General features: G+C 52.0%; 1 protein-coding gene across 2 annotated transcripts in view; it reads left to right on the forward strand.

Moving 5' to 3' along the window:
* LOC105495295 (branched chain keto acid dehydrogenase E1 subunit alpha) overlaps window positions 1-27,555 on the forward strand; it is a 30,218-nt gene that overhangs the window by 1,784 nt on the left and 879 nt on the right. Inside the window, exons 1-8 of one of the 2 annotated variants that reach the window (XM_011764655.3) lie at window positions 8,384-8,470; window positions 11,190-11,369; window positions 11,474-11,560; window positions 17,202-17,310; window positions 22,616-22,777; window positions 25,581-25,787; window positions 26,046-26,187; window positions 26,415-26,586. In XM_011764655.3, coding sequence (XP_011762957.1) covers window positions 8,444-8,470; window positions 11,190-11,369; window positions 11,474-11,560; window positions 17,202-17,310; window positions 22,616-22,777; window positions 25,581-25,787; window positions 26,046-26,187; window positions 26,415-26,586 — 1,086 coding nt within the window. In that variant the 5' untranslated portion in view covers window positions 8,384-8,443. Of the gene's footprint in view, window positions 1-8,383; window positions 8,471-11,189; window positions 11,370-11,473; window positions 11,561-17,201; window positions 17,311-22,615; window positions 22,778-25,580; window positions 25,788-26,045; window positions 26,188-26,414; window positions 26,587-27,555 lie in introns of those variants that run through there. The other variant, XM_011764654.2, reaches the window with a different exon arrangement.

Here is a 27,555-nt window from a genome sequence, read left to right on the forward strand (position 1 = left end):
TGATCTCAGTCCCAGGAGCCCATTGGCTGGGCAACTGGGGCGGGAAGTGGGCAGGACTGGGGCAGGGTAGGGAAAGGTCATTTAAGGCTGATTAAATCTTTCTCTCCTGTCTCAATCTCCTGATTACCTTTCCTCTTGCTTCCCCTCCTTCATTTGTGGTGAGGAATGGGGAGGGAAGAAGTCCCTACTTTTAATTTTTTAATATATCTTTAAATTTGTATTATCTTAGAGTTATTGTTTTTTCCCCTTTATTTCTCCCACCTGTTCTTTCTCTCTTCTTTCTTTCCTCTCCTTCTCTTCTCCTGTCCTCCTCCCCTCCCCTCTCCTTTTTCTTTTCTTGTCTTGTCTCGTCTTGTCTCTTCTCTTTTGTCGCTCTCTTTCTTTCTGTACCTCTTTCTCTCTTTTCTTTTTCTTTTCCTTTTTTTTGAGACAGAGTTTCGCTCTCTTGCCCAGGCTGGAGTGCAGTGGTGTGATCTTGGCTTACTGCAACCTCTGCCCACTGGGTTCAAGCAATTCTGCCTCAGCCTCCCTAGTAGCTGGGATTACAGGCGTGCACTATCACGCCTGGCTAATTTTTGTATTTTTGGTAGAGATGGGGTTTCACTATGTTGTCCAGGCTGGTCTCGAACTTCTGGCCTCAAGTGATCCGCCTGTCTTGGCCTTGAAAGTCATGAGCCACTGCACCCAGCCTTTTCTTTCTTTTTTTGAGATAAGGTCTCACTCTGTTGCCCAGGCTGGAGTGAGTGCAGTGGTATGATCATGGCTCACTGCAGCCTCAACCTCCTGGGCTCAAGCAATCCCCCCACCTCAGCCTCCTAAGTAGCTGGGACCACAGGCACATGCTACCATGCCTGGCTGATTTTTATTTTTTTATTTTTATTTTTTTTTGAGATGGAGTCTTGCTCTGTTACCGAGGCTGGAGTGCATTGGCACAATCTTGGCTCACTGCAACCTCCACCTCCCAGGTTCAAGTGATTCTCCTGCCTCAGCCTCCTGAGTAGCTGGGACTACTGGCGTGCACCACTGTACCCAGTTAATTTTTGTATTTTTAGTAGGGATGGAGTTTCACCATGTTGACCAGGCTGGTCTTGAACTCCTGACCTCAGATGATCTGCCCGCCTTGGCCTCCCAAAGTGCTGGGATTACAGGCATGAGCCATCGCGCCCGGCCGCGCCCAGCTAATTTTTAAATCTTTGTAGAGATAGAGTTTTGCCATGTTGTCCAGGCTGATCTCGAACTCCTGGACTCAGGCAATCTTCCTGCCTCAGCCTCCCAAAATGCAGGATGACAAGCGTGAGCCACCTTGTCTGGGCATATTATTCAATTATGAGTTTAAGTAGCCACAAGTGGGCTGGGCGCGGTGGTTCACGCCTGTGAGAGGTCAAGGTGGGCAGGTTGCGTGACCAGCCTGGCCAACATGGTGAAACCCTGTCTCTACTAAAAATACAAAAAAATTAGCCTGGCATGGTGGCGTGTGCCTGTAATCCCAGCTACTTGGTAGGCCAAGGCAGAAGAATTGCTTGAACCTGGGAGGCGGAGGTTGCAGTGAGCTGAGATCGCGCCACTATTCCCCAGCCTAGGTGACAGAGCAGCCCTCTGTCTCAAAAATAAAATTAATAGCCCAAGTGGTTGGTGGCTGCCATATTAGATGGTGCAGGGTTTTTTGTTTTGTTTTGTTTTTTGTTTTTTTTTGCGATGGAGTTTTGCTCTTATTGCCTAGACTGGAGTGCAATGGCAGGGTCTTGGCTCACTACAACCTCCTCTTCCTGGGTTCAAGTGATTCTCCTGCCTTATCCTCCCGAGTAGCTAGGATTACAGGCAAGCACCACTATGCCTGGCTAATTTTGTATTTTTAGTAGAGATGTGGTTTCTTCATGTTGGTCAGGCTGGTCCCGACCTCAGGTGATCCACCCACCTCGGCCTCCCAGAGTGCTGGGATTACAGGTGTGAGCCACCGCGCCTGGTTAAGATCATGCAGTTTTTTCCAGGTGGAGATGAAGAAATAGTCAGGGAAAGGTTGAGAGGCTGTATAGTTGTGGACAGATTGGATTGAATTACTGGGTTCACTGAGGAAGGTCGAATTAGAAGGAGGGGTGGGGCTGCTTTACTTGTCCCTGACTTCTTGCCCCTCCTCTGCCCACTCCTTCATTGAATACCATGCTGCCCTGCAGATGTGTTTGCCTGATTTTCACCTCCCTTCCTGTCTCTGTTATCATAGCAGATGTTTTAGTGCTCAGGGAAAGGAGGAGGAAGGAAACTCAGATTGTCAAGGAATCGTGAGTCAGTTTCTCAGCCACTACCCCAGGCCTGGGCTTGGCTAAGTCATTTCACCTCTCTGACCCTGGCTAGTGCGGTGAGTAGAGTCCCTATCCTGTTGGAAGTCAGGAAGCACCTGGAGCTGGGTCTGTGCTAATTATCAGTGACTTTATTTCTGTGACCCAGCTCATCAGGGGCAGCCTATCTGGGGGTTCCAGTGCGCTGTGCAGTATCTCTAAGTGGTAGGTACTCAATTTGTGTATTAGTCCGTTCTCAGGCTGCTAATAAAAACACACCCAAGACTGGGTAATTTATAAAGAAAAAGAGGTTTATTGGACTCACAGTTCCACATGGCTGGGGAAGCCTCACAAGCATGGTGGAAGGCGAATGAGGAGCAAAGTCACATCTTACATGGTGGCAGGCAGACAGAGTGTTTGCAGGGGAACTCCCCTTTATAAAACCATCAGATCTTGGGAGACTTATTCACTATCACGAGAACAGCACATGAAAGATCCACCCCTGCGGGGTGCGGTGGCTCAAGCCTGTAATCCCAGCACTTTGGGAGGCCGAGACCATCCTGGCTAACATGGTGAAACCCTGTCTCTACTAAAAAATATAAAAAACTAGCCGGGCGAGGTGGTGGGCGCCTGTAGTCCCAGCTACTCAGGAGGCTGAGGCAGGAGAATGGCATAAACCCGGGAGGCAGAGCTTGCAGTGAGCTGAGATCCGGCCACTGAGCTCCAGTCTGGGTGACAGAGCAAGACTCTGTCTCAAAAAAAAAAAAAAAGAAGGATCCACCCCCATGATTCAGTTACCTGCCACTGGCTCCCTCCCATGACATGTGGGAATTATGGGAGCTACAATTCAAGATGAGATTTGAGTGGGGACACAGCCAAACCATATCAGTGTGTATTGTGGGATGAATGGAGATGGTCATTACGGTCTTCTAAGTGTATGGGTCCATCTCTTACTTGGTAGTGTGTTAAGAAACCTGGCCTCCTTTTTCACATCTTGAAGTGCTGTATGGTTTACAATGCCAACTCTAATTTTTTATTATGTTTAATACACCAATAGTGCAAGGCCTTTATTGGTAGTACTCGCCTATTACAGGTGGAGAGACTGAGGCTCAGAGGTGAGGTCTGAACTTGGAGCTCTGGACTCCAAAGCCCAGTTTCTTTTCATGGTACCAGGCTGCCAGGAGGAGAAAGGATGGAGCTTAGATTCAAGTCTTGCAGCATCCTTCTTAGTCCAGTATTGGCTTATTTTATTTTATATTTTTTTGAGACGGAGTCTTGGTCTGTCACCCAGGCTAAGTGCAGTGGCGTAATTTCTGTTCACTGCAACCTCCACCTCCTGGGTTCAAGCGATTGTCCTGCCTCAGCCTCTCAAGTAGCTGGGACTACAGGTACGTGCCACCATGTCCAGCTAAGTTTTATATTTTTGATAGAGACACGGTTTCGCCATGTTGGCCAGGCTGGTCTCGAACTCCTGGCCTCAACTGATCCACCTACCTTGGCCTCCCAAAGTGCTGGGGTTACAGGTGTGAGCCACCACATGTGGCCAGGCAGGTGATTTTTCTTGTCTTTCCCTCTTTCCACTTCAGTCCCTCTGGCCATCTTTCCCTTCCTTGAATGCGCCTCCTCCGCCTGGAGGCCTTTGTAGGTATGAAGTCCTTCAGATGATGGCTGACATGACACTTCCTCAGGGAAGCGTTCCAGACCGCAAACACCAGGTCTCTGTCTGTGAAACAGGGACAGTGGTACCTGCCTAATATGCACGCCTTTCCCTTCTCATGAGATATCTTGGGAAGGGGGGCTCAACTCTTTACCCTGTTTTAGGGCAGAGTACCTTTGAGCTCCGGAGAGAGTGGGTTTGGATGGCCTTAGCTACCCTCGATACGGAGGACTTGGAGTTAACTGGCACCATCCACAAAGCCTTGCATGCACTGGACCTGAACAAGTCGCTTAGCCCTTCGGAGCCTCACCTACCACCAGTCTTTGATGGAGTTGTGATGACAGTGCCTGCCCTGCCTGGATACCTTATGGGTTCAGTGAGCACATAGGTGTAAATAAAGTGTTGAGTGGCACCTCGGCATGTAGTTATTCTCTGATTGACCTGTAGCAGCCGTGCCAGTCTTCAGGGTCCCAGGCTGCCAGCCTTTCTTCTTGCCTTGGAGCCTTTGTTGTTCCCTAGGACTGAAATGTTCTGACCCCTCGGCTCAACTCCCCCTTCTCTAGGAAGCTTTCCCTGGTGTGCCATCTGATGCTGGTGCTTGCTGGAGGGGTACTATCTGATGCTAGCTGGTGAGGCATTCCTGCCAGAGCTGCGGCAGATACTTTCCCCACCTCTCCACCAGCCTGTGAGGTGGATGCCATCTCCACGAGGGCATGCAGGTCCACAGAGACTGGCTCCTGTCCAAGGCCACGTGACTGGAAAGAGACAGAACCCGATTCAAACACCGGCAGTTTAGCCCTGGAGGCCCTCATCCTACCTCCCACATGGGTAACCACTATACATCTTGCCTCCTCTGAAATCTCCCGTTTTTTTTTTTTTTTTTTTTTAATTTTGTGTGTATGTATGTATTTACTTATTTATTTGCTGCTGCTGTTATTGTTTTGAGACAGAGTCTTGCTCTGTTGTCGCCCAGGCTGGAGTGCAGTGGGGCGGTCTTGGCTCACTGCAACCTCCACCTCCCAGGTCCAAGCGATTCTCCTGCCTCAGCCTCCTGAGTAGCTGGGACTACAGGTGCGTGCCACCACACCTGGCTAATTTTTGTATTTTTAGCAGAGATGGGGTTTCACCATCGTGATCAGCCTGATAGGCTGGTCACGAACTCCTGACCTTAAGTGATCCACCAGCCTCAGCCTCCCAAAGTGCTGGGATTAAAGGCGTGAGCCACCGTGCCCAGCCATATTATTTCTTTATTTTCATTTGGCTTATCTGTCAACTTGACACTTATTTATCTTTTTAGGCTACTCAGGTGAAGCAATGTGAGTAAGATCACCTCTTGATTGTAATTTGTGTGTTCAGTGTTTGTCATTCATCCTTCCCTGTCTCCAGCCCTCAGTTCAGGGTATGATTTGGAGCAAATGTTCAGTATCTGTTTAACAAGAACAATCATGAGAAATACTTACTCGCTACTCATGTTTATGAAACACTCGTTATGTGCCAGGCACTGGGCTGAGCAGTCCACACAGGTCACCTCAGTTAATCCTCACGACAACCCGTGAGGTAAGTACTTATACCACCCTCAGTGTACACAGGAGGAAACTGAGGCTCAGGGAGTTTTTCTTTTCTTTTTTTTTTTTTTTTTTGAGACGGAGTCTCGCTCTGTCGCCCAGGCTGGAGTGCAGTGGCCGGATCTCAGCTCACTGCAAGCTCTGCCTCCCGGGTTCACACCATTCTCCTGCCCCAGCCTCCCGAGTAGCTGGGACTATAGGCGCCCGCCACCTCGCCCGGCTAGTTTTTTGTATTTTTTTTAGTAGAGACGGGGTTTCACCGTGTTAGCCAGGATGGTCTCGATCTCCCGACCTCGTGATCCGCCCGTCTCGGCCTCCCAAAGTGCTGGGATTACAGGCTTGAGCCACCGCGCCCGGCGGGAGTTTTTCTTTAAAAAAAGTTTTCCTTTTTTTTTTTCCTTGAGACAGGTCTTACCTTGTCACCCAGGCTGGAGTGCAGTGGCGTGATCTTGGCTCACTGCAGCCTCTTGGGCTTCAGGGATCCTCCCACCTTAGCCCCTCGAGTAGTTGGGGAGTGCAAGTGTGCACCGCCATGCCCAGCTAATTTTTCATAGGGCCCCCTTGGCCTCCCAAAGTGCTGGTATTACAAGCGTGAACCACCACACCCGGCCTTAAATTTTATTTATTTATTTATTTATTTATTTAATTGTTTTGTAGAGATGAGGTCTCACTATGTTTCCCAGGCTGGCCTCGAGCTCCTGGACTCAAGTGATCCTCTTGCCTCAGCCTCCACAGTAGCTAGAATTACAGGCGTCTGCCACTGCTCTTGGCTCAGGGAGTGTAAGTCACACAATCAGGCAGAGTCCATGTGCTTAGCCATGGTGCCTTCAAATGACTCCACCAGGGCCATCCCAGTACTTCCTGGGCAGACCAGACCATCCAGGGCGGGCAGGTTGTGCTTTCCTGCATGGTGGGAGAGGACATGGCATGAAGGTTTGTATAAATCTGTGCAGCCTCTGCCATTGTAAATCACTGGGCCACCAGGACAGACTACCCCCATCCCCTACCCAAAACTAGAAGAACGGATGGGTGGAGTCGCATCCTTCCTCTGTAGGCATCTGACCACCCACTCCCATTATGGAGCATTTCCTCAGGACCAGGGCGGTGGGGAGCCCTTTGCATAGCTCACTGAATTGGTGCAGCAACATGGGCCTGGGGACTACTGTCATCTCCACCAGCCCAGCAGAAAGGGGAGGAGGGTACAGCCAAGGTCCAGCTCCAGTATATGGAGTACACTGGGGTGCCATGAAGATAGCTCTCCAGCCTCTAGAGGCTGACAGTCCTGCCCTGACACCCTGGTTTGTTATCAGACTCTGGCCTCCCCTCTTAGTGCCCATCTGAAGACTTCAGCCTTCGGTCTTCTTCCATCAGCATGCCGTCTCCCCTGTGCCTCAGTCTCCCTCTCTGGAGTATCTGCTGGTGCCATAGTTTGGTTTTATTGTTCTCTGAGACAGGGTATCACTTTGTTGCCCAGGCTGCAATGCACTGGTGCAGTCATGGCTCACTGCAGCCTTGACCTTCTGGGCTCAACCCATCCTCTCACCTCAGGCCCCTGCAACTCCAGTATCTGGACTACACATACATGCCACCATTTCCAGCTAATTTTATTTTATTTATTTTTTATTTATTTTTATTTATTTATTTATTTATTTATTTTTAGATAGAGTCTCACTCTTATCACCCAGGCTGGAGTGCAATGGCGCCATCTCGAATCACTGTAACCTCTGCCTCTCAGGTTCAAGCCATTCTCCTGCCTCAGCCTCCCAAGTAGCTGGGATTACAGGCACCTACCATCATGCACGGCTATTTTTTGTATTTTTAGTAGAGACAGGGTTTCACCACGTTGGCCAGGCCGGTCTCGACCTCCTGACCTCAGGTGGTCCGCCCTCCTTGGCCTCCCAAGGTGCTGGGATTATAGGCGTGAGCCACCATGCCCAGCCTTCCTGGCTGATTTTACAATTTTTCAGATGGGGGTTTTGCCTAGGCTGGTCTCGAACCCCTGGCCTTAAGTGATCCTCCTACCTCAGCCTCCCAAAAGTACTGGGATTACAGGCATGAGCCGCTGCACATTGCCACAGTTTGATTTTAAAATCCACTTTAAGGTGCAATTAGTTCTCCCCAGCTCCTCTTTTCCCCATCCTCATAAAGTGTAGTCACTTCCCTTTCTCCCACTTCTCACCTTCCTAGGTTTTGTTTTTCTCTCTTACCAAGTTTTGAGTATGTAATACATCCCAGATCGGTGCTGAACCCCTTGTGTGAGTTAACAGCTTTTCATGTGGCGTTCTGCAGCCTTCTTACAGATAAGGAAATTCAGAGAGATGAAGTGTTTTTGCAGAGAGCCACACGATGAGCTAAGAAATTGGAACCCAGGGCATTTGAACTCCAGAGCCAGGGAACTTAACCGCCCATTCATGCATTCACTCAGGAATTCCCTCTTGAGTGCCTGCTGTGAAGGCAACCTGGACGCTGTCTCTGCCTTCCTGGGATTGTGGTGTGCGTAGGAGAGAGACACAAAACAAAAGAATCTTCTAAGTCAGTTTCTGGCTTGCTGGGTACTCAGAAGGGGGAAGCAATGTGCTGCAAGAGGCCAGCTGCTTCCTCCTCACAAGGGGAGGCCTACGGTGACATTGCCAGGCCTGAATCTGCCCTGCCATTGGGAGTGTAATTTCCTCACGACTACAAATGCAAATAAACACACACACTGAACATGCTACCCCGCTGGAACTGTTGACGGCTTGTTCGCTGCAGTTAAAGGAAGATGGAGGAACACATTTGAGCGCCCATGTGTGAGATCCAGCTCGTGGCAAACCCCGCCCTTCTTTAACGTCTGTGGGAAGTGAAGCCACCATTACTGACCTCGGAGGAATCCCGGAAGTAGTGGGAAGAAAAGTTGCAGATATTTGAAAATCAGGCTGCAGGGGTAGTTGGGTTGAGGAGCATGGACGTCTATGAGCCTGAATCTCAGCCTCGCCCAGGTTAGAAGCCCAGTCCTGATGTAATTTTTTTTTTTTTGAGACGGGGTCTCACTTTGTCCCCTAGGCTGGAGTGCGGTGGCACACTCTCAGCTCACTACAGCCTCGTCCTTCCAGGTTCAAGCATTCCTCCTGCCTCAGCCTCCCAAGTAGCTGGGACCACAGGTGTGTGTCACCACACCTTTCTAATGTTTGTATTTTTTTGTAGAGACCAGGTTTCTCACTGTTGCCCAGGCTGGTCTCAAACTCCTGAGCTCATGTGATCCTCCTGCCTTGGCCTTCCAAAGTGCCAGGATTACAGGCGTAAGCCACTGTGCCCAGCCCAATTTTTTTTTTTTTTTTAATTTGTGGTCTGGTACAGGTTATTTTACCTCCCCAGGCCTCAGTTTCCTCATCTACTCAAGGGCAATGGTAGATAATCCCCCTCACAAATTCCCCGGGGAGTCAGTAGGCTTGTGCATGCCAGACACAGCTGGCTTACAACAGGTGCTTCATAAGGGGGAGCTGTTGCAACGTCTTGGCAAGTTCTAGGCTGCCTAGCTCCAGAGCTAAGAGTCCCAGTGAGTTCATATCCCTTTGAGCATTTATAGGCTTCTCACAGGTCTCCTGGACTTTCTCAGCCACTCCTCATCTGACCTGAGGAGGTGTGATGTCCTTGCAGGACTCCTCCAGCCTCTCTGAACTTTTCTTTTGTTTGAGACAGCATCTTGCTCTGTTGCTCAGGCTGGAGTGCAGTGGTGTGATCAAGGCTTACTGCAACCTCCACCTCCTGGGCTCAAGCGAGTCTTCCACCTCAGCCTTCCAAGCAGCTGGAACTACAGGTGTATGTTACCATGCCCGGATAATGTTTAAAATTTTTTGTAGAGATATGATCTCAGGCCGGTCTTGAACTCCTGGGCTCAAGTAATCGTTGAGCCCAAAGTGTTGGGATTACAGATGTGAGCCACCTTGCCAGGTGCTGAGCTCCTTCCGTCTTCCATGAAGGATACACTGTTCCTCGCCTTTTGTCTTTTTTTGTGCGTATGTCGCAGGGTCTCTGTTGCCCAGGCTGGGATGTGGTGGTGCGATCTGGGCTTACTGCAACCTCTGCCTCCCAGATTCAAGTGATTCTCCTGCCTCAACCTCTTGAGTAGTTGGGATTACAGGTGTGCGCAAGCCCGCCCAGCTAATTTTTGTATTATTGGTAGATGTGGGGTTTCACCATGTTGACCAGGCTGGTCTCGGCCTCTTGAAGTGTTAGGGTTACAGGCGTGAGCCACTGTGCCTGGCCACTTTTGTCTTTTGCATGTTCTGATCCCCTTGCCTGGAATGCACTTTCGCTGCCTCCTGGTTATCCCTCAGGTTTCAGCTCTAACATCACTTCCCCAGGGAAGCCTTACCCTCCCTCTCTTCTGCTGTAGGATAATATGAACCACTGTCATCGTTACTTGTTCAGCGTCCGCCCTCCCTGTTAGGCAGCAAGGACAGATATCTTGCCTGTCTTAGGTCCCCAGAACCCAGCACACGGCTTGGAACATGTCAGGTGCTCCAACATTTGTTGAATGAGTCAGTCTGGGCTCGCAGAGGGAGCTGGGACCAGAGTAGAGTGGACACTGAAGCGTGTGTAGCAGTTTGCCAGGCAATAGGGAAAGAGACCTTCTCGTGAAGCAAGCAGAGATGAGAGGGAGAAATGAGAATAGCTAAGATTGTTTTGAGCATTTGTTATGTGGCTTACAGATACTTTGCTGAACATTTTATTCACATGATCTTGTTGAAGCCCCTCATTTCCATGAGGGGTTCTCAATTTTTATAGACAAGGAAGAGGACACATAAAGAGGGAAGTTACTTTGCCATATCACCCACTAAGGGATTTTTTTTTTTTTGAGATGGAGTCTCACTGTCATCAGGCTAGAGTGCTGTGGCGCAATCTCGGCTCACTGCAACCCCCCGCCTCCCGGGTTCAAGTGATTCTCCTGCCTCAGCCTCTTGAGTAGCTGGGACTACAGGCATGTGCCACCACATCCGGCTAATTTTTCTATTTTTAGTGGGTACAGGGTTTCGCCATGTTGGCCATGTTGATCTCGAACTCCTGACCTCAAGTGATTCACCTGCCTCGGCCTCCCAAAGCCAGTAAGGGATTTGAACCTAGGCAGTCTGACTCTTAAGAGCTCAAAGACTTAAGCTCTGTCCTGAGTAGCTTCGCTGGTGTATGGTATAGGGGTCAGAAGAGAGCCTGTCTGGATGCCTAGAGGGCATCCTGCAGTGGGCGTGTGTGTCTGTGATCACAGTGGGAGAGAGAGAGGAGGGGGCATCTGTGGCCAGAATGGGGAGGCCTTGAATACCAGGATGAAGAGTTTGGGCCTATGATAATGAGAATAGAAGTAGCTGCCAGTATGAAGAGTTTGGGCCTATGGTAATGAGAATAGTAATAGGTACCAGTTCTTGACTTTCCGGCCACTTTATTGAGTCATTTAATCTCACAACAGTTCTATGGGATAGGTGTTACTGTTTTCATCCCGGTTTTTCAGATGGGGAAACTGAGACACAGAAGTTGTAGTCTGTTGCCCAAGGTGTCGCAGTGAGAAAGTACTGGAGTTGGGCCTCAGACCCTGCGAGTCAGGCCCCAGCGTTCACTGGGGCCATGTGCTCAACCACCATGCCGCCTGCCTGCCGCCGGGGTTGAGCCAGCTGAAACCTGGGTGCTGCTTCTGATGTGGGTGTTCTCCTTTGCTCTCTCCCCCAGCACCCGCACAGGCAGCAGCAGCAGTTCTCATCTCTGGATGACAAGCCCCAGTTCCCAGGGGCCTCGGCTGAGTTTATAGACAAGTTGGAATTCATCCAGCCCAATGTTATCTCTGGAATCCCCATCTACCGTGTCATGGACCGGCAAGGCCAGATCATCAACCCCAGCGAGGACCCCCACGTGAGAGGCGACCTTCCCCACTTCCCATGCCCCCCATGCCCAGGCCCCTTGCCTGTCTCCTCTCTGGTCCCAACCGCTCCACGTCTGTCTGCCTCCACCCGCAGCTGCCAAAGGAGAAGGTGCTGAAGCTCTACAAGAGCATGACACTGCTTAACACCATGGACCGCATCCTCTATGAGTCTCAGCGGCAGGTGCGTGGGGACAGGCCTGGGGGCAGGGGGCTGGAATTACCTGAGGTCCCCTACCTGTGTTTGGGCCAAAGGATGGCTCTCAAGGAGGAGAGATTCTTTTTTGGGGGGGTTCCATAGAGTTCGGAGGGTTCTCTCGGGACTCTGGAGGAAAAGTGTGAGAGCAGTCCTGCCCTAGGGCAGAAGGATGGACCTGATCACTAAAAACACCTACTGTGTGCCTGGCTGGGGGCTTGCCTGTGCTGGGAGAGGGCAGGGAGAAGGCCTGACAGCCCTTCCTCTTGGAAACACACGGTCCTGAGAAACAGGGTGGGTCCCCAGTGCTTCCTGGAGTGCTCCAGGGGACCACCCTAGGCCCATGTGGAATGTGCTATGATCCCCTGATAAATCCTAGTATCAGGGGACAAGGATCCAGTCAAGCCAGTGTCAACAAAGAGGGAAGTTATTGACTCAAATTACCATACCTCCAGAGGGTCCTCTTTTGGGGCACAGCTGGATCCAGGGGGCTCAAAAGCTGTCATTAGACCTTCTCTCGCTCTGTTCTCCTTTGCCTTGGCTTTCTTCCTCTCCAGGTGGTGGTAGGCTCTGGCAGCTCCTGGCTCATGCAGAGTAGGTAGGCAGAGAGAAAGGGTGTAGGGTACAGGCTCTGAAGCAAGTCTGTAACACTGAAGTCCTAGTTCTGCCCCTTTCTAGCTCTGTGGTCTTGGAAAAGTTGTTTAGAACTTCAGTGCTTCAGTTTTCTATTTTATTTTATTTTATTTTTTAAATTGTATTTATTTCTTATTTTATTTATTTAATTTTATTTTGTTTATTTTTATTTATTTTATTTTATTTCATTTTATTTTATTTTATTTTATTTTTTGAGGCAGAGTCTAGCTGTGTTGCCCAGGCTGGAGTGCAGTGGCACGATCTTGGCTCACTGCAACCCCTGCCTCCTGGGTTGATTCTCCCGCCTCAGCCTCTTGAGTAGCTGGCACCCACCACCACACCCAGCTAATTTTTGTATTTTTAGTAGAGATGGGGTTTCGCCATGTTGGCCAGGCTGGCCTCAAACTCCTGACCTCAGGTGATCTGCCTGCCTCAGCCTTCCAAAGTACTGGGATTACAGGCATAAGCCACTGCACCCGGCCTAGTTTATTTTATTTATTTCATTTTATTTTATTAGTTTATACGGGGTCTCACTCTGTCTCCCAGACTATTGTGTGGTGGTGCACTTGTAGCTCACTGTAGCCGTGACCTCCTGGTCTCAAGCGATCCTCCTGCCTTGGCCTCCCTAACAGCTGAAACCATAGTCATGGACCACCATTCCCGGCTAATGTTTTTAATTTTTTGTAGAGATAGGATCTTGCGTTGTTGCCCAGGCTGGTCTTGAACTCCTGGGCTCAAGTGAGTCTCCCACCTTGGCACCTCCCAAAGTGCCATCGCGCCCAGCCAGTGCTTTGGTTTTCTTATCTGCACCTGCCTCATGAGGTTGGCATGAGGGTTGATGGTGGAATATGGCCTTAGGAACAGCAAAACTGGCATTTAGCTACCACTTAATATTAGCTTCTTCTTATTTACGATGATCCTATCCATCTTGCAATTATTATCCTTTCCACTTAGCAGTGGAAAGAGAATCGTCTTTGACAGTTCAGCACAAGGCCCAGAGCTGGCACTCATTGGCCAAGCTTTGGTTGTAGACCCTGTCATGAACCAATAACTGTGACTGATTGGCCAAGCCCAGGCTATGTGCCCCGCCAGGAACTGAGGGAGAAGAGGAGTAGAGTCCATCTCCCAGGCCACAGAGGTGGAGGGCGGGGCTGGGGGTTCCTCTGAGAAAAGTGGGAAGCTTGTTGGGCAGGCAGGCCCTTGGATGTCCGCCATTCTCGTGGGGTCAGGACCTCTCCAGGGCTTGGGAATTTGCATTTGTGTCAAGTGCCCAGGTGACCCTGTTGTGGACACTGCGTGGATTCGGGCAGGCAGCCCACTCCCAGACTTTCTCATTCACAGGAATCCTATGCATGGGTTCGCCGAGTTAGGGTAGTGTCTTCACCCTGCCCAGAAACTTCCCTGGGTGTCCAGCGGCCACAGGAGCAAGTCCAGCCCTTCCTGGCCACCCTGCCTGCCTGTTCTCCTGTGGCTTGGTGCTCTCTGCTCCTCTCTCCACAGCCTCAGTGCCAGGCCATACCACCCCTGCACGCGTAGGCTCCCTCCTGCCCCGCTGTGAGTTGCACACACGGGCTTTGGAGTCCAGTGGGCTTGGGTCCAGTCACACCTGTGACTTCGGACAGGTGATTTTTCTTGTCTTTGCCTCAGTTTCCTCATTGTTTTAAAGAATGAGGCTAACGATAAAACCACCCTAAAGGGCAGGGGTAGAAATTCTGTGAGACATAGCAAGTAGGGTTCGTGCCTATTGGTTGACACAGAGGAAGCTCTCAGTAAGGTCACCTCACCCGTCACCGTGCGGCCTGCTTCTGTTAGGACTGTGTTCAGCTGTGAGTTACAGACCTCTTTCCCGCTCCAAAAACAAAACAAAACAAAACAAAAAATGAAACAAAACAAAAAAAAACACACACACACACAAAACCCCAAACCCTAACAAATAAAAACAAAAGCAGTAGCCTATACAGACGAGTAATTTCTTCTTTTGAATGAAAGAAACCTGGGCCGGGCCCAGTGGCTCATAGTAATGCCAGCATTTTGGGAGGCCAAGGTGGGTGGATCACCTGAGGTCAGGAGTTTGAGATCAGTCTGGCCAACATGGCAAAACCCCATCTTTACTAAAAACACATAAAATAGCCGGGCATGGTGGTGCATGCCTGTAGTCCCAGCTACTCAGGAGGCTGAGGTGGGAGAATCACTTAAGCCTGGGAGGCAGAGGTTGCAGTGAGCCAAGATCACACCACTGTATTCCAGCCTGGGCTAAAGAGTGAGCCTTTGTCTCAAAAAAAAAAAAAAAAAAAAAAAAAAAAATTCTGGAAACAGGTGGTCTGGGGCAGGTCTGGTGGCACCATGATGTCATTGGACACCCAGTTTTCTTTCATTGCTTAGATCTGCCACTCATAGCATTGGCTTCTACCTTCTCTGAGGTCCCCTCGTGAGCCAAAATGGTTGCTGAAGCTCTCTCCATCACGCCTCATTCTAGGCAGGAAGTAGAGGGAAGGTGGAAGGCCAGACATGGCACATCTCAGCCATCACACCCCCCTACCTTTTTAGAGCTTTCTGGGTAGTCCCACCTAGTAACATCTGCATACATTTCATGGGCCACTCGTAGCTGCAGGGGAGACTGAGAAATGTATTAATAATCCTTTAGTCCAGGCAGTTGCTGCCTGTGGGAGATTGAGACCTCTGTTAACAGAGGAGGGGAATAGGATACTGGGAAGGCAATCAGGAGCCTCTGCCAGTAGCCCGGAGTCCTGATCCTCAGTGGGCTGGTTGCAGGCTCCTCCCCACGCTAACCTGGACAGTCCTGCCAGGCCCTCAGTACTCAGCGCCGCCTACTCACTTGGCACTGGAATGTGCATTAACTTTTAATTGGCTCCCCACTTGGATGAAAGCACACATTCATCAGTTTCCCCCACAGCAACGGGAAAGCCAGGCCTGGGAACACACGGAGGAGGGCACTGCCGAGCCGTGAGGTGCACTGACCCCGGGGTGTCCCTAAGGTGCTGTCCAGGCTGCCTTTGTTGCGCTTTACACATGGCCCTGTGTGATCTCATGTGCATCCGTATGCCAGGGCTGCCCAGAGCCCTGTCCAGACTGCTTGTCAGAGCCCTGCTTGGCTTCTCGCCCTGGATGTCCCACAGCAAACTAATCCTGTCTGAACTTGACCTCGACATCTTCCTCCCAGGCGTGCTCCTTTGCCTCACCTAGTCCGTTTCTCAGTGAAGGGCACCACCATCCACCCGCTCGCCCACACCAGAAACCTCATCTCATCCCTGTCTCCTCCCTTCCCCTTGCTATCCCTTTCTCCCCTCTCATTCCCTCTGTAGATATTTCTTTTTTTTTTTTTATTTTCGAGACGCAGTTTTGCTCTTGTTGCCCAGGCTAGAGTGCAATGGCAGAATCTCGGCTCACCGCCTCCCTGGTTCAAGCGAGTCTCCTGTCTCAGTCTTCTGAGTAGCTGGGATTACAGGCATGCCCCAGCACACCTGGCTAATTTTGTATTTTTAGTGGAGATGGGGTTTCTCCATGTTGGTCAGGCTGGTCTCAAACTCCCAACCTCAGGTGATCTGCCCGCCTCGGCCTCCCAAAATGCTAGGATTATAGATATGAGCTACCGCACCAAGCTATAGATACTTCCTTTCTTTTATGTTATTTTTATTTATTTATTTAGAGACGGAATCTCCCTCTTTCGCCCAGGCTGGAATGCAATGGCACAATCTCGGCTCACTGCAACCTCTACTTCCCAGGTTCAAGAGATTCTCCTGCCTCAGTCCCCCAAATAGCTGGGATTACAGGCGCCCATCACCACACCTGGCTAATTTTTGTATTTTTAGTAGAGATGGGGTTTCACCATGTTGGCCAGGCTACTCTCGAACTCCTGACCTCAAGTGATCCACCTGCCGTGACCTCCCAAAGTACTAGGATTACAGGCGTGAGCCACCACGCCTAGCCTGTCTGTAGATAACTTCCTTAGGAACTGCTCAGCTGCTCAGCAGCACACTTTGGGACCCAGCCCCGTCCTCTCTCTGCTTCACTGTTGTTGGTGAGCTGGTCTTCGTGCTCTGCTTGTGGCCTTGTGTTCTCAGCATGGCTGCTGCATGTCCAGGCTTCTTGGCTGTCTGCAAGGCAGGAAGAAGTTGGGAGTGGATGGGGCTGGCACCAGCAGCAGTGGTCTCTTCTATCCAGAAAGCAAAAGCAGACTTCCACTGAAATCTCTGGCTAAAACTGTGTCGCACGGCCACCTCTGGCTGCAAGGGAGGCCAGTAACCTGAGCGCATGTCTTTTCGAGGCTCAGAATAGGGGATTTGGGAGAAGGAAGCTGGGCACTGATGTGGCCAGCTGACAGGGTCTGCTGCCCCCTAGCACAGCCAACTCAGCTTCCTCAGACACATCCACCTGCTCCTCTCCCGCCTCCCCCTGCTACCAAGCTGGGCCTCTGTCCCCTCTCTCCTGGCTCACTGCAGTCAGCCTTGATGGTTCCATCCATTTCCCTCACTGCAGCCTGAGAGCAATTCTGAAACACAGGTCTGACCACATTGCTCCCTTGAGAAGACCTGTTGGCAGGTTACCACCATTCTCAGAGTAAAATCAATGTATCGTTCCCTTTGTTATCTGGGTACCACCTTCCTCTCCCTCCTCATCTTTCCCCACCCCTACCACTATACATCCCAGCCCTTCGGTCCTCACGGTCTAGCATTCCCTCTGCCTGGAACCCTCCACCCACCCCATCTTTGTTCATTGGTCCTTGCTGATGCCCTTCCCTGGTGGAAAAGGTGCTTCCTTTGGGCTCCTATCACAGCACCTCGATCCCTCTGGCAGTTCTAAGCAGTCTGGCAGCATCTCCATAAAGGCAGGAACCCTAGCATGGCCTGGCCCAGGACTGGCCTTCAGGCAGGCTGCAAATTCACGGAGGTGTCAGAAGCTGGGTAGGGTTTGGATGGCTCTCTGTCATTGCCCAGCATAACCAAGTGTGGGCTCCCGGTCCCCCCTCCACCCCCAGGGCCGGATCTCCTTCTACATGACCAACTATGGCGAGGAGGGCACGCACGTGGGGAGTGCCGCCGCCCTGGACAACACAGACCTGGTGTTTGGCCAGTATCGGGAGGCAGGTACGTCTGTCTGTGGTTTGGCCCTGTGGTCCCCATTGAGGTGTACAAGTTAGTCTTTCTGAGTGTTCTTCCAGGAGCAGCACAGTGCCAGGAAGGTCTAAGGAGCTGGAAGAAGAGCTTTCCAAGCCAGAAAGAGACAAGCCAGGGTCAGGACTCTGGAGGGGGCGATCTTCCCACTCTGAAGGCTGGAAAGTGTAGTGGCTCAGGGTCTGTGCTCTTAACCCTTTGTTACCAGTTGTCAGGTTTCGGGCACATCACTTCCCTTCTCTAAGCCTCAGTTTTCTAATCTCCAGAAGAGCGATTATGATGGTGCCTGCATCCAAGGGTCGCTGGGAGGATGCAGTGAGGTCGGCGCTCGCTGTGGGTATGGTCTGTGCTGGAGACCCTGTCTGCCTGGTTCAGGGATCCTCTGGCCCCTCCTCAGGTGCTGTATCCTTCAGGGAGCAGGAGCAGGTGGAAGAACTTTGACGGACCTGAGTGCGGTGCAAGATCAGAGGGGCCCGGCAGGCCCGGATGAGTGAAAGGAAGGAAGGGTCAAAGACCAGGAATGAAGAAAATCATTGAGCAGGAATGAGTGCCTGGGAGCGAAGGAGTGAGCCCAGGGAGCAGTGAGTGGGGTGTTCCAGAGAGCTTGTTGGTGTGGGGCCCTGCAAGGGGACTACCCTCTGAGTGTCAGCGAGCACTGATAGGGCTAGGAAGGCACATCTTAACCCTTTGTCTTAGATGCTGCACAGCCTGGGGCAAGTTGCTTAACTGCCCGGTGCCTCTGTTTCCTCATTCATAAGGGGGATGGTAGCCCTTCCCAAGACAGCTGTTGAGGGGAGTCTTGGGGCAGTTGGCACAGTGCCCTCAGCACAGAGTGAGCGCTCAGGGGCAGGGGTTGGTGTCATGATTGGGGCCTCACCCTGGGACAGCCCTTCCGCCAGGCCAGACCACGTGGCTGTCCAGAGCCCCCATGGACCAGCATGACTTGCAGCCTGCTCCTGGACTGTCTACTGCTCACAGCTGGACCAGGCCCCTGGCCCCACATGCTCTAGGAGGGCAAACGCCCTGTGATGTTTGTCAGGTTGAGTGTCATCCATGCGGAAAATGAGATTTCCAGACGCCGGGCGGCAAGCTGGGGCCCCGGCAGCTGTGCTGAGCACTGCACCTGTTTTTGCTGAAGGGGTCTCTTTTGTGAGGGCACCAGGCAGGACCGAGCAAGCCTCCTGGGAATCATGGGAGCCGCTGAGCTCTCCACACAGGAGAGAGTGACTGTCCAGCACTGAGGCTCAGCAGAAGTGTCTGGGCAGCTGCAAATGGGACTCGTGCAGAGGCAGCATGGTGCAGGCTAAGGAGTTGAGTCAGACCCACTCTAGGCTTCGCTTGGCAGGCCGCTTGCCTTGGTGACGCTGTCTGTCATCTGTGAAGTGAGAAGAGTGGTCTTCATCATGGTAGGTAGCGTTTCCCTGGGCTCTTGACACCAGAGTGCTGTTCTTTTATTCTTCTCCTTTATTTTTATTTTATTTTTTTTGAGATGGAGTCTTGCTCTGTCGCCCAGGCTGGAGTGCAGTGGTGTGATCTCGGCTCACTGCAAGCTCCGCCTCCTGGGTTCACGCCATTCTCCTGCCTCAGCCTTCCGAGTAGCTGGGACTACAGGTGCCCGCCACCACGCCTGGCTAACTTTTTTGTAATTTTAGTAGAGACGGGGTTTCACTGTGTTAGCCAGGATGGTCTTGATCTCCTGACCTCGTGATCCACCCTGCTTGGCCTCCCAAAGTGCTGGGATTACAGGCATGAGCCACTGTGCCCGGCGGTTTTTTTTTTTTTTGAGGTGGAGTCTCACTCTGTCACCCAGGCTGGAGTGCGATGGCGCAGTCTTGGCTCACTGCAGCCTCTTGTCTCCCAGGTTCAGGTGGTTCTTCTGTCTCAGCCTCCTGAGTAGCTGGAATTACAGGCATGCACCACGATGCCTGGCTAATTTTTATATTTTCAGTAGAGACGGGGTTTCACCACGTTGGTCAGGCTGGTTTCAAACTCCTAACCTCGAGTGATTCATTTGCCTTGGCCTCCCAAAGTGCTGGGGATTACAGGCGTTAGCCACCATGCCCAGCCAGCCAAGGTGCTGTTATAAGTGCTCTTTAGCCTTGGAGATTGTCATTTCCCCTCACCACACTGCAGAGCAAGGGCACACTGGGTGAGGTTAGGGCAGGCCCCGATGGTGTTGCCTCATTGAGGCACCTCCCGCATCCATGTGAGGCAGGAGAGGCAGGCATTACCGTCAACTCTAAAAGCCAGGTAAGAACCTGAGTCAACAGAGGTTAGGTCACGGGCTCAGGCCATGTTCTCCTAAGGAGTGGAGCTGAGTCCTTGCATGGCTGTCTGACCCAGAGATAGCTCTTGGCTGTCCTCCCAGAGCTATACGTGGTGTGTCAGTGGTGGCACCGGCAGGGAGTGGCACCCAGTGAAAAGGAGTGTTAAGAGGAAGCAGGTGCCAGGTGTGGTGGCTCACGCCTGTAATCCCAGCACTTTGGGTTGCCGAGGTGAGAGGATTGCTTGAGCCCAGGAGTTTGATCCCAGCCTGGGCAACATGGCGAGACCCCCATCGCTGAAAAATTCAAAAATTAGCCAGGCGTGGTGGTGCACACCTGTAGTCCCAGCTACTCAGGAGGCTGAGTGGGAGGATTGCTTGAGCCCGGGAGTTCAAGACTGCAGTGATCTATGTTTCCACCACCAAACTCCAGTTTGGGTGACAGAGTGAGATCCTGTCTCTGAGACCAACAAGAAAAGAGGTGGCAGGTGTCAAGCAAGAGCAGCAGTTCCCACTGGACTTGGAGTTTCCTGGTGCAAATCAGCCTGTGAGTCTGTATTTTCTTTTTCTTTGAGACGGGGTCTCACTCTGTCACCCAGGTTGAAGTGCGGTGGCATGATCTCGGCTCATGCAACCTCTGCCTCTTAGGATCAAGTGATCCTCCCACCTCAGCCTCCTAAATAGCTGGGACCACAGGTGCACACCACCACACCTGGCTAATTGTTTTTTTTTTTATTTATTTTTGGTAGAGATGGGGTTTCACCGTGTTGCCCAGGCTGGTCTCAAACTCCTGAGCTCAAGCGATCCACTGCCTCACCCTTCCAAAGTGCTGGGATTACAGGCATGAGCCACTGCACCTGGCAAGTTTGTACTTTTAGCACCTTCCTCGCCCCTACCCAGTCCTTCTCATGTGGGTGGACCCAGTACCACATTCTGAGAAAGCCTGATTCCAAGATCCTGTATCAGTGCCTTGGACCTTCTTTGGCCCTCTACAAGGCCTTTCTTTCCCTCTTTAACCAGAGCAACTCCTGTTTCCATCTGTTACATATGCACCACAGCCACATGTTATGTGGATTTGTGTTATGTCCATTCAAAAGCATGTGTCAGAAAATACCAATAGGCCGGGCGCGGTGGCTCAAGCCTGTAATCCCAGCACTTTGGGAGGCCGAGACGGGCGAATCACGAGGTCAGGAGATCGAGACCATCCTGGCTAACACGGTGAAACCCCGTCTCTACTAAAAAATACAAAAAAAACTAGCCGGGCGAGGTGGTGGGCGCCTGTAGTCCCAGCTACTCGGGAGGCTGAGGCAGGAGAATGGCGTAAACCCGGGAGGCGGAGCTTGCAGTGAGCTGAGATCCGGCCACTGCACTCCAGCCTGGGCGACAGAGCGAGACTCTGTCTCAAAAAAAAAAAAAAAAAGAAAGAAAATACCAATAAACCTGTATTAAAGTTGAATGTTGAAGTAATGCTAATCACCCTCAACTCTAACTAAAATATTAACAAGTGGGCCGGGCGCGGTGGCCCATGTCTGTAATTGCAGCACTTTGGGAGGCTGAGGCGGGTGGATCACCTGAGGTCGGGAGTTTGAGACCAGCCTGACCAACATGGAGAAACCCCGTCTCTACTGAAAATACAAAAATTAGCTGGATGTGGTGGCGCATGCCTGTAATCCCAGCTACTCAGGAGGCTGTGGCAGGAGAATCGCTTGAACCCGGGAGGCAGAAGTTGCAGTGAGCCAAGATTGTGCCATTGCATTCCGGGCAACAAGAACAAAACTCCATCTCAAAAAAAAAAAAAAAAAAAAAAAAAAAAAGTCAGGTGTAGTGGTGCACACCTGGAATCCCAGCTATTTGAGAGGCTGAGGCACAAGAATTGCTTGAACTAGAAGGCGGAGGTTGCAGTGAGCTCAGGTTGCACCACTGCACTCCAGCCTGGGTGGCCGAGCCAGACTCTGTCTCAAAAAAAAAAAAAAAAAAAAACCGGTAACTGCTGTGTGTAATGTGATCACCATTAAATTTGTATCTAAAGACGGGGTTCTGCAGTAAAGAAAGGGTTTGGAAAGCACTGTACTAGAGAGCTCCCTCTGAATAATGTTCCTGGTCTGAGTGCTTGCAGCATTGATCCACAGCGCTGCCCCTAAGGTGTGGATGTGAAGATTGTCCCACTATCCAGGTGGGGCAAAGAGCTTGTCCGAGGGCAATCCCAAACCCCCTTCTGTCTTCTAACTCAGGAGGAAGGGCCGCCTTCACCTGGAGCGGTTCCCTTTGATGGGCAGGTGGGCGTTCACCAGAGGTTTTGTTTGAAGAAAGGGTTTTACTGCCGTACGTGGGTTAGAGTACTTCTTCTGTAGTCTAGAAGTTATAAATTAGTGGTCTATGCTGTTATTTGGTTCATAACGATGATGTTTTTCTTTTTTTTTTTCGAGATAGGGTCTTGCTTTGTGGCTCGGATTGGAGTGCAGTGGCACAATCTCAGCTGCCTGCAGCCTTGAACTTCTGGGCGGAAGCAGTCCTCTGTCTCAGCCTCCCAAGTAGCTAGAACCACAGGCGCACATCACCATGCCTGGCCAATGTTTGGATTTTTTTTTTTTTTTTTTTTTTTGTAGAAGCAAGGCCTCACTATGTTGCCCAGGCTGGTCTCCAACCCCTGGGCTGAAGCGATCCTTCAACGTCAGTCTCCCAAAGTGCTGGGATTACAGGCATGAGCCACCATGCCTGGCCATAGTGGTGATTTATGGTTAGAATATTTCTTAAAGGTAATTGAATTAGTTGAAAGCACTTAAAGACCAGACAGTGTCTCACTAAGAGGAAGAAAGAAAAAGGCTAGATTTCTGCTTTCTTTTGAAAAATCAGATTGGCCTTGCTGGGCAGTCAGTCAGTCTGAACATCAGTCTCCCTCTTAAAAACAAGCCCGAGCTTTCCTGTCTGTCTGCCGGCATGCTGCGGGTCACCCACGGGGCCGATCTGACCCCCTGCACTGCCCACTCAGCTAACCATTGCCTCCTCCCCTCCTAGGTGTGCTGATGTATCGCGACTACCCCCTGGAACTATTCATGGCCCAGTGCTATGGCAACATCAGTGACTTGGGCAAGGGGCGCCAGATGCCTGTCCACTACGGCTGCAAGGAACGCCACTTCGTCACTATCTCCTCTCCACTGGCCACACAGATCCCTCAGGGTGAGGATGCATGCCCTGGACCTTGCACACATGCAGACCAGTGTCACACCCCTGTCCAGGCCTCAGCTCTTCTGCCTCCCTTCTGGGTGGAATTCTGGGTTGGTGACACCACCAGAGCCCTGGTCTGTGCTCCAGACTTATTACTTTTTTTTTCTTTTTTTGAGACGGAGTCTTGCTCTGTTGCCCAGGCTAGAGTGCAGTGGTGCGATTGCAGCTCACTGCAGCCTCCTTCTCCCGGGTTCAAGCAATTCTCCTGCCTCAGCCTCCCAAGTAGCTGAGACTATAGGTGTGCACCACCACGCCCAGCTAAGTTTTGTATTTTTAATAGAGATGGGGTTTCACCATGTTGGCCGGGCTGGTCTCAAACACCTTGCCTCAGCTAGTGCTAGGATTACATGCATGATTCACTGTGCCCAGCCCACTTTTTTTTTTTTTCTGTCTGAGACAGGGTTTTACTCTCATCAGCCAGGTTGGAGTGCAGTGGTGTGATCTTGGCTCACTGTAACCTCCACCTCCCAGGCTCAAGTGATTCTCCTGCCTTAATCTCCTGAGTAGCTGGGATTATGGGCATATGCCACTGCACCTGGCTAATTTTTTGTATTTTTTGTAGAGATAAGGTTTCACCGTGTTGGCCAGGCTGGTCTTGAACCTGAGCTCAAGTGACCTACCTGCCTTGGCCTGTCAAAGTGCTGGGATTACAGATGTGAGCTACTGTACCCGGCCTGTGTTCCAGACTTGGAATGCACCTCTTGTCTGGGACCCTTCAGAAGAGGGCTCTGTTGCTGTCCCCACCCCATTCAGGGGCCTGAAGCCTGTGCGACCACACTCTGGATTTCCCAACCACATGCCCACTGCGTTTGTCTGCTCACAAACACAGCCAACATGCGCACCAGGTTCCACTGTGCCAGTGCTTCACATTCATCGTCCAATAGGACCCTCATTGTGGCCATGGGGACAGAGGTTATTATTTGCTCTTGTTCCTGTTTTCAAGAGCAGGAGGCCCATGTTTTGTGTGTGAGAGAGAGAGAGCAAGCGAGTAGGAAAAAAAAGTGCAGGAAGCCTGGCTAACATGGCAAAGCCCTGTCCCTACTAAACATACACAAATTAGCTTGGTGTGGTGATGCACACCTGTGATCCTAGCTACTTGGGAGGCTGAAGCAGGAGGATCGCTTGAACCTGGGAGGCAGAGGTTGCAGTGAGCTGAGATTGTGCCGTTGCACTCTAGCCAAAGTGAGATCCTGTCTCAAAAAAAAAAAAAAAAAAAAAGGAAATTGAAGTCAAAGAGGGAAGTCACTCACTAACGGTCGTATAGCACAGAGGGAGAGGAGCAGGGACTCAAGTCACGGACTGTGTACCTCCAGAGCCTGGGTTCTTGGCCCTGACCTTTGTCTGCCTCAGTCCTTAGAGTCAAGCAAGCTTCCCCAAAGCTTACTGTAGGTGCCCTGAAGCCCCTTCCCTTATAAGAGGCTTGTTTGGGAAGCAAACCCACCGGGTGCCAGGCCTGCACCCTCATAGCGTGGAGAACAAGGAATCGGAGCCCCTTCCTGCCCTCTGGGGCCTGTAGCCTGATCTAGGGTTGGTCTGGGCTCTGGCTTCTTTGCCCTAGGGTAGCTGAGATGCATGAGTTTGTGTCTCTCCAGGCCTCAGCACTGTGCCCGGCACAGTAGAAGGCTCCACACCCCTTAGCTCATACTGTTCTTCTGTTGGGAAACAAGAAGCAGTTTCAGCCTTTTAGGTGGGACGTGGGCAGGGAAGCTTTCTCAGACGAGGAGGCATTTAGGGGGCATTTGAACTAAAGGTAATAGGGTTTCCACAAGGCTGGCACCTGCCCCTAACCTTCCCTCTGGGTCCCTGCTAAGTCACTTCAAATGTAAGAAGTTCCTGCCATGTGCTGGTGCCACTCCAAGTACAGGGAACAAAAGCAACGCAAACCTCAGCCTTCCAGGTGCTGCCATCGTGGTGGGGGAGATGGACAGTAACAAAGATGGAGAGGGAATGCCTGGAGTATATGAGGGTGGGGGTTCTGTAGGGAGCAGCCAAGCCAGTGGGGCGTGGTACACTGTGGGGGTAGCTGGGGGCCATCACTACACTGAAGTATGGACCAGAGGAAGTGAGGGAGGGAGCTGTGTGGTGTCTTGAGGCAGGTGTGAGCCTGGTGTGTTTGAAGAGCAGGGAGGAGCCCAGAGGGGCAGGTGTGGAGTGAGCGGGTATGGGGTGAGCAGGTGTGGGGTGGTTGGAGGTAAAGTCCAGAGGTGGTGGGAGGGGTGCAGATGGTGCAGGTTGGGTGGGGCCTCAAGGCCTTTGCCTTTTGCAGGGATGTTGACTTTTACTTACACTGGGACAGGAGCCGTGGGTGGGGAGGAGTCTGCTCCTCCTTGGCCTGGCTCACCTCTTCATGGAATCCGCAGGCCTCCCTGTGGGTAACAGATTGGGCAGTGTGTGAAGGGCTAGTAAGGAGGCTGCTCGGTAACTTGGGCTTGACAAGGGTGGTGCTGAGGAGGAGGTGAGAGGGGTCAGGTTCTGAAGGTGGAGCAGATGTGGGGGATGGTGGGAAGTCTTGTTGGAGATGATGCTGGAGTCTTCAGCCTGAGCAGTTGGAAGGGTGGAGCTGCTCTCAGCTGAGCGGGAGGAGACCTGGATGGGCAGATGCTGGGGGCATCAGGAGCTCAGGTGTTTTCTTTCCCCTTGAAGCCTGGTGACCGCTGGCCTGAGCCTCAGAGCCCTGGGTCGTGTGAGTGTGAATGAGTGTGAGTGAGTGCGTGTAAGTCTTCGCCCCTGCTCACCACCCTCTCATCCCCTGCAGCGGTGGGGGCAGCCTACGCAGCCAAGCGGGCCAATGCCAACAGGGTCGTCATCTGTTACTTCGGTGAGGGGGCGGCCAGCGAGGGGGATGCCCACGCCGGCTTCAACTTCGCGGCCACACTTGAGTGCCCCATCATCTTCTTCTGCCGGAACAATGGCTACGCCATCTCCACGCCCACCTCCGAGCAGTATCGCGGCGATGGCATCGGTATGGACTCTACTGGCTGCTCCCCACCCCGCCGGGATCATCTCCTTCCCCCCCCCATCCCCCCACCTTCCTGCCACCCCTGCCCTCCTTCCTGGTCCTTCCTGTGTCCTGTGGTGTCTGGCACTTGGTCAGCCACAGGAGTCGAGGTCCTGAGCACTCAGCCTTGCTCTCTCTGTCCTCTCCCTGCTCGTCCCCTTGGCCTTGTGCATGTTCCTCATCTCAGCCCTGGCCTGACCCGCCTTCTCTGTGTCCCCACAGCGGCACGAGGCCCCGGGTATGGCATCATGTCAATCCGCGTGGATGGTAATGATGTGTTTGCTGTGTACAATGCCACAAAGGAGGCCCGACGGCGCGCTGTGGCAGAGAACCAGCCCTTCCTCATCGAGGCCATGACCTACAGGTACCCGCCGCTCCCCCATCAGCACCCCCACAGCGCTGACAGCCACTGTAGCACCTTCCTCATATCGATCACTGTCTCCAAAACATGGCCTTATCACCTGATGTTGCATTTCCCCCTTGCCTTTATTCCGTTTCCACTCCTCCTTCCCTAGTCCATCCCCCATCCTCCCTCCTGACCCCCACTCCAGGGAGCCCCACACTGACCTGGGGCCCTTTGCCCCTATGCAGGATCGGGCACCACAGCACCAGTGATGACAGTTCGGCGTACCGCTCGGTGGACGAGGTCAATTACTGGGACAAGCAGGACCACCCCATCTCCCGGCTGCGGCACTACCTGCTGAGCCAAGGCTGGTGGGATGAGGAGCAAGAGAAGGCCTGGAGGAAGCAGTCCCGCAAGAAGGTGAGGGCACCCCGCCCGGGAGGGTGTGGTGGGGGCTGCTGTGGCCTGCAGAGCTCGGGAAGGATTTGCGGGACACTGAACTGGGAGGCTCAGGGATAACCCCAGTGATGTCTCAGATGTGGCCTGTGGAGCCAGGCTGCTGGGGCCATGTGTGTCCTGGCTCTGTGTCCTCGGCACGTTGCCCTCCACTTCCTTGTCTTTGAAGGGAGATGCTGGTGGTGCCCATTTCAGAAACTGGTTTGAGGCTGGGCCTGGTAGCTCACGCCTGTAATCCCAGCACTTTGGGAGGCCGAGGTGGCAGATCACTTAAGGTCAGGAGCTCGAGAACAGCCTGGCCAACATGGTCAAACCCTGTCTCTACTAAAAATACAAAAATTAGGGCTGGGCGCGGTGGCTCATGCGTTTAATCTCAGCACTTTGGGAGGCCAAGGCGGACGGATCACCTGAAGTCAGGAGTCTGAGACCAGCCTGGCCAAGATGGTGAAACCTTGTCTCTAATAAAAATACAAAAATGAGCCGGGCATGGTGGCGGGTGCCTGTAATCCCAGCTACTCGGGAGGCTGAGGCAGGAGAATTGCTTGAACCTGGGAGGCAGAGGTTGCAGTTAGCTGAAATCGTACCATTGCACTCCAACCTGGGCAACAACAGTGAGACTCCATCTCAAAAAAAAAAAAAAAAAAAAAATTAGCCAGGTGTGGTGATGTGCACCTGTAGTCCCAGCTACTTGGGAAGGTGAAGCAGGAGAATCGCTTGAACCTGGGAGGCGGAACTTGCAGTGATCCGAGATGGCGCCACTGCACTCCAGCCTGGGCAACAGAGTGAGACTATCTCTTAAAAAAAAAAAAAAAAAGAAGAAGCTGGTTTGAGGAGTAGGTGGCGAACCGTGTGCAGTGTATGTGCCCTGCCCAGAATCAGTGTGCCACCCTCCCTGGCCTGGTCATTAGGAGCCAGGAGCCTTGCAACCCAGCG

Source organism: Macaca nemestrina, chromosome 20 (genome assembly GCF_043159975.1).
Source record: "Macaca nemestrina isolate mMacNem1 chromosome 20, mMacNem.hap1, whole genome shotgun sequence".
NCBI classification, from domain to species: Eukaryota; Metazoa; Chordata; class Mammalia; order Primates; family Cercopithecidae; genus Macaca; species Macaca nemestrina.